Source organism: Zerene cesonia, chromosome 7 (genome assembly GCF_012273895.1).
Source record: "Zerene cesonia ecotype Mississippi chromosome 7, Zerene_cesonia_1.1, whole genome shotgun sequence".
Taxonomy (NCBI): Eukaryota; Metazoa; Arthropoda; class Insecta; order Lepidoptera; family Pieridae; genus Zerene; species Zerene cesonia.
Genome location: NC_052108.1, coordinates 5,856,070 through 5,866,392, shown reverse-complemented (window position 1 = coordinate 5,866,392; position 10,323 = coordinate 5,856,070). Strand labels below are relative to the sequence as shown.

Below are 10,323 nucleotides of genomic sequence, written 5' to 3'. Positions count from 1 at the left end.
CGTCTAGAGAAACGGTAACCCAAAAAATATATTCAGTTTCTTGTCGACTGATGATCCAATAAAGAACGCGGCGTCTCAAAGTAAAATGGGTCCAAATACTCAGGTGCGCTTGCGTCTGAAGAGATACATTGTGAAGGCGCGCCGCGCCGCGCAGCCAGAAAATAGAATTAAAAGACACACCACAATGGACCAAAGCCCTTTTTATGAATACAAATACGTGCGGCGGTAATAATCCACAGAAATATTTTGTATATTCTTATACAAGTCTTATAGCATATTCATAAAATATTTTTTTTACTAAAAACAATGTCGTAGTAGGTAATAGTTATAACTAATTACAAAAGATCCGCTGACATATACTTCAGTGAGTTGAACAAAATATTGTTTTCCACGAGAATGACAACCGTCCAATGACCATCGCCTTCTCTTATTTATTTAAATACAACAAGTAAAAATAACAGATGTCATATTATTTTAGTGCTACTAAGCACTGGCGGGTGTTAAACCTACAGCGGCATCTCTATTTCATTGTTCGAAAGTTTGTTGATTAATTCGACACTAGGTGTCATTACTTGTAATGACGATGAATGAGCCATCTAGTATCCAATAGAATAAATGAAATAGTATTCAACGCCATCTACCACAATACTTAAACAAATTTTAGTTAGTAAATTATTTTTGTGAATATGGCAATACCATATCTATATAAATCGCCGCCATTACATTAAATGCTCTATTTTGATTGGTCAGTTTCAAGCGCCGGTCTGAACCTCAACATGCATACTGAAGAAGCGTCAATTCTTTCATGGACCGCCATTTTGAGCTGCACTCATAGGCGTTTCAATTTATCAGCAAATTTATCTAGCCGCATTGCGGCAATCCTTCATTTAAATTATTCAGGTATGTTTAAAACACTATTATGATATTATTTTGGATAATATGGTTATTTTATTTGCACTAGGTATCTCCACGATAGATTTTAAGTATTTGTCGTGGTCGTTTGAAGGTGCTAAATAAAACGTATGCTCACCCATTCGGAAGCACAATATTTTTCTGCTTTCGTTAGTTACGAGCTTCACATTTTACTTAACGAAAAACCAACATTAGTTCGTAAACTTATTATTGCTTCTTACCACTCTCATACAAATTTTTTCCTATTTTAGGGACTAATGATATAAGTTCAAAATGTTCCTGTACAACTTGACTCTCCAAGGCTCGACAGCCATCACGCATGCGGTGCATGGTAATTTTTCGGGAACAAAGCAACAAGAGATAGTCATATCTCGTGGAAAAACATTAGAGCTGCTGCGTCCAGATCCCAACACCGGCAAAGTGCATACGTTAATGAAAGTAGAAATTTTTGGTGTTATACGATCTATGATGGCGTTTAGACTCACTGGTGGCACAAAAGGTAAATAACCTCTTTAACCACGTGCGGTAAAAACCATGATAAATATTGCATAAAAACCGGCGTCCGGCCGGCTAGCTGATAACCTCAAATTCTTAGCATATATATTGCATTGTCTTGCTCCATGGCTCTTATTTTTGAAGGGTGCATGGTATAACTAGATGCATAGAATAAACACCCATCACGTCGCACTTGGCAATTATAGTGATTGCTGGGATGTATCTTGTTCATGGGACAGTTAATAATTAACATTCAATTACGTTTCAACATGGTCACATGCACAATTTAACGAAACAATTATTTCCAGATTACATTGTGATTGGTTCAGATTCTGGCCGCATTGTGATATTAGAGTATATACCAGCCAAAAATATACTGGAGAAGGTGCATCAAGAAACTTTTGGCAAATCAGGATGTAGACGGATTGTACCAGGACAGTATCTAGCTATCGATCCTAAGGGCAGAGCAGTTATGATAGGTAAGATTTTTTTGTGATCTTTGAAATTGCAATTTGTTATCAAATATTGAAATTATGTATACTATGTATACTTTTCCCAAGTAAGATTTATGTTCGCAGACTTAATAAAATTGTTTTCTTGTCTGCATCCAGTAACGGGTAATGTAAATGTAATTTTATCTTAAAATACTACAAATACTACATGAATTTTAATATTTTGTATAAATATAGCAATAGCTGAAGGTTAATTGTAAATTATAATTTTAGGTGCAATTGAGAAACAAAAATTAGTATACATTTTGAACAGAGATGCTGAAGCCAGATTAACTATATCTTCTCCTTTGGAAGCACACAAGTCTAATACATTAGTGTATCACATGGTTGGAGTTGATGTTGGCTTTGAAAATCCAATGTTTGCATGCTTGGAAATTGATTATGAAGAAGCAGATTCTGATCCTACTGGTATGTATGCTTAGAAATTATTTATTTCCTTTTGGTTTTGTATTTATGTACTAAATGATTAACCTGAGGTCCGTGTTTCTGACTGATAGTGACGCTAAATCCTCCCTGTATGATATAAAATATAATATAAATGGAAATGTTTGTTATTTTTTGAAATACTTATTTATCCTTTAATTCTAGGTGAAGCAGCCCAGAAAACACAGCAAACATTAACATTTTATGAGCTTGACTTGGGCCTGAACCATGTAGTAAGAAAATATTCCGAACCCTTAGAGGAACATGCAAACTTTCTTATCACAGTTCCTGGTGGTAATGATGGGCCTTCAGGAGTATTAATTTGTTCAGAAAATTATTTGACTTACAAAAATTTGGGTGACCAGCATGATATCAGATGCCCTATTCCAAGAAGACGTAATGATTTAGATGACCCAGAGAGGGGTATGATTTTTGTGTGTTCAGCAACACACAAAACAAAATCCATGTTTTTCTTTTTGGCACAAACTGAACAAGGTGATATATTTAAAATTACAATAGAAACTGACGAAGATATGGTCACTGAAATCAAACTCAAATATTTTGATACTGTACCGGTAGCCACATCTATGTGTGTCTTAAAAACTGGGTTCCTGTTTGTTGCTTGTGAATTTGGCAACCAGTAAGTATATTATGTTGTTATCCTCATAAATCTATGCATGTGAGCCTGTGTCATTAGGCTGTCCCAATGGCACATTTTTATTACTCATGCTATATTAAATGTCTCAGAACCAAGGTCCTGCCTTAATAATGGGGCAATGGCACACTGATGTGGGATAAACATTTAAAATTATTCAAGTATTTTGTCTTCTGTCTAAAAATGAAGTGGATTATACCTTTAATCCATATAGAAGGCCTGAGTCTCTGCAGAAGGAGCATTAATTGGATATATAAAAAAAAAAATGAAATTGATATCTACCTCCTTAGTTGAAGTCTGTTGAAAACCGAGTATCCATATTAATATTGCTTATACTTTTAGTTACTTGTACCAAATTGCACATTTGGGTGATGAAGATGATGAACCAGAGTTTAGCTCTGCAATGCCTTTGGAAGAGGGTGATACATTTTTCTTTGCCCCAAGACCTCTACGAAATTTGGTGCTTGTTGATGAATTGGATTCACTTTCACCCATATTAGGTAAAAATTAATACACTTTAAACTTTTATGTTAATAATGTAGTGAGGGACTTTTATTCTGAACAAGTATTTATTCATTTTAGCTTCCCAAGTGGCAGATTTAACTGGTGAAGATACTCCTCAAGTTTATCTTGCTTGTGGACGAGGTCCCAGATCGTCTTTAAGAGCTTTAAGACATGGATTAGAGGTAGCTGAAATGGCTGTTTCGGAATTGCCTGGATCACCCAATGCTGTATGGACTGTCCGGAGGCATAAAGATGGTGAGTAAATGTTATGTTATTCATTTTCCTACCGTTAATTCAAGTAAAAGTATAAAAACTTGAGCCCAACTACAACAGGAAGCTAGTTAGAGACAGGAGCTAATGATTATATTAATTGGTCCGTGTTACTGAAATACTGTGACGCAACCTAATAACCACTTATGAATGCTCCTTAATATCAACAAGTTACTAATAAAACCCTGGTTGTTTGTCATACATAAACACCAGTGGTTTTTCTTTTCAGAATCGACTATCGGGCGATGAGCAAATGAGATGGTTCCCTCAAAACATGCAAAGGTAGGCATCATGGAATCATTTTCGTCATTGGAGGCTGCTGTCAAGAGGAATTTTTTCATACAAAATTTACCAAATTTCTCAATCCTATTAGAGTTTTTCTTTTGGTTGCAGACGAATATGACTCTTACATCATTGTATCGTTCGTTAATGCTACGCTTGTGCTCTCTATTGGTGAAACAGTTGAAGAAGTGACAGATTCTGGCTTTCTTGGAACAACCCCAACATTAAGTTGCCATGCTCTAGGCAGTGATGCCCTAGTACAAGTGTACCCTGATGGTATTCGTCACATACGCGCAGACAAACGTGTGAATGAATGGAAGGCGCCTGGCAAAAAGTCGATCGTAAAATGTGCTGTAAATCAAAGACAAGTAGTAATCGCTTTAACTGGCGGTGAATTGGTTTACTTTGAAATGGACCCTGTAAGTTGCTATTGTATTATAAAAATGTATTTTTCGACGTGTTTGCAAAGTGTGGCTTTCGGGCTACGCTTTGCGAGGGTGGTGCGTAGCTGTAGCATGCAGTGATAAGCCCACAACGTCGTAGAACATATCCAAACTCCTGTTCGCAGTTGAGTGCGGAACTCGGCATATTCCATAGCCAAACTGGAGCCGCTCAGGTTGTGAAGGTGGCAAAACCATGCCGTGGACAAATTTAATTCTCATCAAATAAATCCAAAAATTGCATTAAAAAGTTATTTACTAAATGTAATATATTATTTGACCATTTTATGACCTTTACCTTGCATTTTAGACAGGACAACTTAATGAATATACCGAGAGAAAAAAGTTATCATCAGATGTATCTTGTATGGCATTGGGATCTGTTGCAACTGGAGAGCAAAGAGCATGGTTCTTAGCTGTGGGCTTGAGTGATAATACTGTCCGAATTATTTCATTGGATCCAGCTGTGAGTATAATTAATATATTATGGATTTTTGTAAATACATACTTGTAATGATGATACTAGGACACCACTGAATGTATGTGATTACATCAACCTAAAATGCGTTATTCAAAAATTTTCTGAATGGATACTCATGAAAATATAAATATGATAATCTCCTGAAATGACAATTTAACAAATTTCTTTCATTTAAGGATTGTCTATCACCAAGATCAATGCAAGCATTGCCTGCCAGCCCAGAGTCACTGTGTATTGTTGATCAGCCTTTTGAATCGGGTGCTAAATCTGCATTACATTTAAACATTGGCCTGAGCAATGGTGTACTGTTAAGAACAACATTAGATTCTGTGAGCGGCGATTTAGCAGACACTAGAACCAGGTAAATATTATGTTATTAATAAAATATTAAGGTATAATTAATGTTGAATTCTTTTAATGGTTAATAGACACCTATGAATCAACTTAAATGCTCCGTGTTTCATCTGAAATTCATTGACGAGTCTAAACCAGATCTGAGATAATACAATTTACAATTTAATAAATTTATAAATTTGTAATCTATTTATTTGAAATTAAATAAACACAGGGTATAATTTTTAAGGTACCTGGGGTCACGGCCAGTAAAACTGTTCAAAGTAAGAGTACAGTCTGCAGAAGCTGTACTTGCTGTATCATCCAGAACTTGGCTAGGATACCAATATCAAAATAGATTTCACCTCACACCACTTTCATATGAGTGCTTAGAATATGCAGCGGGATTCAGTTCAGGTAAAATGTTTTAAATGTATATACATATATTTTTAACTGCAATAAATAACACAAGTGACTGAGATTCACCTGGTAATAATAAAATAATTTTAGTGTGAGCCTTGAATGGAAATTTCAAAGCCTTGCATTTAGTGTTACGATCTCAACTGTTTCATTTGAACTAAAAATGGTTCAATCGACGTGTTTGCAAAGTGTGGCTTTCGGGCTGCGCTTTGCGAGGGTGGTGCGTAGCTGTAGCATGCAGTGATAAGCCCACAACGTCGTAGAACATATCCAAACTCCTGTTCGCAGTTGAGTGCGGAACTCGGCATATTCCATAGCCAAACTGGAGCCGCTCAGGCGATGAAGGTGGCAAAACCATGCCGTGGACAAATTTACGTAAAAATATTACTGAAAAGTAAAACTGTTAAGTCTGTATGTTCTAAAGGTTTAATTCTCTTACAGAACAGTGTACGGAGGGTATAGTAGCCATTTCATCTAACACTTTAAGAATTTTGGCACTGGAGAAGTTAGGTGCAGTTTTCAATCAGAACTATGTACCCCTTGAGTATACACCAAGAAAATTTATTGTTAACTCTGACACTAATCACATCATCATCTTGGAGACTGATCATAATTCATACACAGAAGAAATGAAAAAGCAAAGAAGGTAAATATTAAATGTGCAGGTAATATTAAGTAGGTCACTTTCCTCAAAAATTTAATTAAATAATAAAATTTAATTCTCTGATGACAATAACACACTTCACTGAAATAAATGTGGATATTCCTGCAGTACTGATTTTATCACTAACAGTTTTATTCTTCAAACTTATCAAGAAAATGCATAACAGAATATTTGTTTATCAGAGTACAAATGGCGCAAGAAATGCGAGAAGCAGCTGCCGGTGGTGGTCCTGAAGAACAACAGCTGGCTAATGAAATGGCTGATGCCTTTCTATCTGATGTTTTGCCGGAAAACATATTTTCATCACCTAAAGCAGGAGCAGGTGTGTATAACATATTTATAAAATAATGTAATTCTGCCACATTCTCTGGGCAAGAGTGGTATGCATAAAGCAAACACACTCTAATCGATTGTGGCTATATTAAATCTATGCGTTAATCCCAGATGATTTCTGTAAATCATTTGATTCAAGCATCTGATACAAACATATTCTAAAGTACAAATAGGTTAATTATTTTTATCAATATTCTCTGAAATATGATACCAGGTAACCAGGCACCTGTATGATCCCTATGATAGATTCCATAACAAAAAAATAAAACATCTGTGGGGATTAAACTAAAACTAAGACAAGTATTTTTGTTTCTAATACACTAATTCTTAAACTGGAATACATGAAATGTTCCAAAATATTTATCAAGTCGTAACATTGCGATCGCAGGCATGTGGGCGTCCCAAATCCGCGTGGTGGACATGGGCACGGGCGGCGGCGCGGCGAGCACGCTGTGCAAGGTGCCGCTGGAGCAGAACGAGGCGGCCGTGTCGCTGTGCGCGCTGCGCTGGGCGGCGCACGGCGACCACGCGCTGCCGCACCTCGTCGTCGGCGTCGCCAAGGACCTCGTGCTCTCGCCGCGCTCCTGCACGGAGGGCAGCCTGCACGTCTATAAGGTTAGGCTTGAGTGGTGATTAAATAAGTTTTAAGCTCTTTAATAAAATTTTGAGTAGATGATGTTGAACCTTACCTTGTGTGAGATTTCTGCCTCATTATTATTTTTTTGGTTCATCATACTTTACAGAGTAATGTGGTAAAAGAATTACTACTGTATCTCTATTTGCCAGTGTACAAACTTGCGATTTTTTTATTGATGTTCCGATAAATCTTAATGATAATTTTTGTTTTTAATATCATTTAAAAGTATCAATGATGTGAAATTTATCCGTGTTTCATCTGAAATACATTGACGATTAATTATACAGATCTGAGATTTTTTATACAAGTTTCTTATACACATCAAGAAAGAATTTTATTATTAATAAGCTAAATTATGAACTTTTTCCAGATATACAACACAGGAAAATTGGAATTGGTCCACAAAACTCCAATTGATGAATATCCTGGAGCCCTGGCCGCATTCAATGGTCGTCTATTGGCGGGCGTCGGTCGCATGCTCAGATTATACGACATTGGAAGGAGAAAACTGTTGCGGAAATGCGAAAACAGACACATTCCAAACCTCATTGCTGATATCAAAACCACGAGACAAAGGATTTTCGTGTCTGATGTTCAAGAATCTATTTTCTGTGTCAAATACAAAAAGAGAGAGAACCAACTGATCATATTTGCAGATGATACAAATCCCAGATGGATCACAAACACATGTATTTTAGATTATGACACAATAGCTATGTCGGACAAGTTTGGTAATATTGCTATTATGAGATTGCCACAATCTGTCACAGATGATGTTGATGAAGATCCTACAGGCAACAAAGCACTTTGGGACAGAGGTGAGTTCTATTATTCAATTGTTCAGTTTTAATCATTTTAATGTCATGTTCTAATTATCCTTATACTGTAAATGATGATACCACTTCAATTCACACATGCTAGACTAATGATTTAAAATGATTACTATACTTTATCTGATGCACTACACAAATGATAATCATAAATCATTCATTTGCAAGACTAAAATTTAAATGTTTCTTCCAGGCCTATTAAATGGTGCGTCACAAAAAGGAGACATGGTGGTCAACTTCCATGTTGGAGAAACAATAACTTCATTACAAAGGGCCACTTTGATACCGGGAGGGTCGGAAGCCCTCCTATATGCTACTGTTAGTGGGTCTTTGGGTGTGTTGCTACCCTTCACATCGAGAGAGGACCATGACTTTTTCCAACACTTGGAGATGCATATGAGAAGCGAGAATCCGCCGCTGTGTGGCAGAGATCACTTGTCATTCAGAAGTTACTACTACCCAGTTAAGGTGAGTTTTTTTTATCTGACTACACCAGGAGGTCTTTTTACCTTTCGAACCTATAATTGTTTTATAACATAAGCCACATATCATAAACATCTGTTTATTGGTTTCGAAGTAACAAACGTACAATTTTACACACTCGCTTACGACAGGATTCATATTTATTGGTTTGAGTGTAGTTCAATACTACTAATGACCAAGTTGTTGGATTTATGAATGACTCTTGTGTCGACATATTTACAATATTGTAGAATTGAGAGGCCATAAATTATGTCATATTAAACAATAAACATTTTCTAAATGAATTCAATATCCAACGTGCAAGTCAGCAAGCGCGTACCTCCGACGCGGTTGTGTTACACAGTTGGTAGAGCGAGCGCGGCGGGCGGCGCCGCGCGCGGCCGTGCTGGCGCCGCGCGGCGCCCAGCGCGCGCGCAGCTTCCCGAGAGTCGGACGTGTTTTATAGCACTTCTGTAGTGAGCGGAACCAACAATTATATCACTGAAAACGATTGCGCTTTAAACTCATTGTGGATTCATGTAAATACTAGCCATCCGTTCCGGCTTTGCACATGATACAGCATTTCCAAAAAAACACTGGTGTTCATGTCCATAGTCAACAGTGAAAGAATTTATTTGGTCAAGTAGTTCTTGAGAGCGCGTTATTTTCAATTTAGTTACAATATTAAAGAGTATCCTATTGTTTTATTTGCTACTTATTCAGGCAAAGAAATTTTATAAGATTCAATTCAATTAAAATTTGGCACACAGACATTTGCATTAGCATAATATCTCATCCAAGTACCATGTGTGAAGCCGCAGGATAAACCTTGTAATAAATACATAACATCTAAACATGGCATGCTAAGATCAAACTAGTCTCTGTTTAATGTCATTTCTAACTTTCTAAAACATTTAATTGTTACAGAACGTAATTGACGGCGATTTATGTGAGCAATTCAACTCGCTCGAGCCGGCGAAACAAAAGGCGATAGCGGGCGACTTGGAGAGAACACCCGCTGAAGTGTCTAAGAAACTTGAAGACATTAGAACTAGATACGCGTTTTAAGTATTTCTGTGTGGTACTTTTTAAGACTATTTCATATGTAAGGAATAATAAATGTAAGACCAATGAATTTTTGTTTCTTTTATTTTGCCTCTTGCGTACAACAAATGTGATACGTATGATACTAATAGTACAAATTTTGTGACACTAATGGGATGTTAAAAAAGGATGATTGTCCGTCAATCACGTTGAAGCTACTGAACAGATTTAGACGAAATTTGGTATACAGACAGGGTATGAACTGACTTGGTTTGTAGGATTCTTTTTATCCCGATTAAATGCTCCCTTGGGATAAAACGGAGTCGCGACGAGCGTCTAGTTCCACATAAATTATTATATCTTCTGATCAGTAGGTACTGAAAATAGGTGTAGCGCAATGCCTGACTAGCGACGTGGCTTACGACCCGCCAGGTCGACGAGAAGAAGCAAACCATTTTCGGGTTGGGCTACAACCCGCCAGACAGATGTAAAGATGGAAATAAATGAAACCATTGTAGAATATAGTCCATTCGGTCAAGAATATAATTGAGGTGTGCATTTTCTGCGCAAATTAGTTCATAGCACAAAAACCAATAATACCGCACGCCCACAGGAGACCGGAGTAA

General features: G+C 36.9%; 1 protein-coding gene across 2 annotated transcripts; it reads left to right on the top strand.

Annotated features, from left to right (window-relative positions):
• Positions 1–736: 736 nt before the first annotated feature.
• Positions 737–9,788, top strand: LOC119828361 (splicing factor 3B subunit 3). Of its 2 annotated transcripts, XM_038350493.1 has the most exons (17): positions 737–900; positions 1,164–1,411; positions 1,716–1,886; positions 2,133–2,327; positions 2,508–2,982; positions 3,340–3,497; positions 3,580–3,756; positions 4,165–4,472; positions 4,804–4,959; positions 5,151–5,335; positions 5,558–5,724; positions 6,169–6,373; positions 6,574–6,713; positions 7,113–7,339; positions 7,732–8,179; positions 8,385–8,659; positions 9,581–9,788. In XM_038350493.1, exons 2-17 carry the CDS (start codon positions 1,186–1,188, stop codon positions 9,719–9,721), a joined length of 3,654 nt encoding a protein of 1,217 aa, XP_038206421.1. In that variant the 5' UTR covers positions 737–900; positions 1,164–1,185; the 3' UTR covers positions 9,722–9,788. The 2 variants fall into 2 exon arrangements, with proteins under 2 accessions (XP_038206421.1, XP_038206423.1); XM_038350495.1 differs by lacking the exons at positions 4,165–4,472; positions 4,804–4,959; positions 5,151–5,335; ... (5 more) ...; positions 8,385–8,659; positions 9,581–9,788 and adding an exon at positions 4,001–4,039.
• The last annotated feature ends 535 nt before the right edge of the window (positions 9,789–10,323 follow it).

Coding starts and splice junctions, on each gene's coding strand:
- LOC119828361 (XM_038350493.1), top strand. CDS start 1,186: ATGTTCCTGTACAACTTGACTCTCCAAGGCTCGACAGCCATCACGCAT. Junction 4,960..5,150: donor TTATTTCATTGGATCCAGCT/GTGAGTATAATT, acceptor CTTTCATTTAAG/GATTGTCTATCACCAAGATC. Junction 6,374..6,573: donor GAAATGAAAAAGCAAAGAAG/GTAAATATTAAA, acceptor TTTGTTTATCAG/AGTACAAATGGCGCAAGAAA.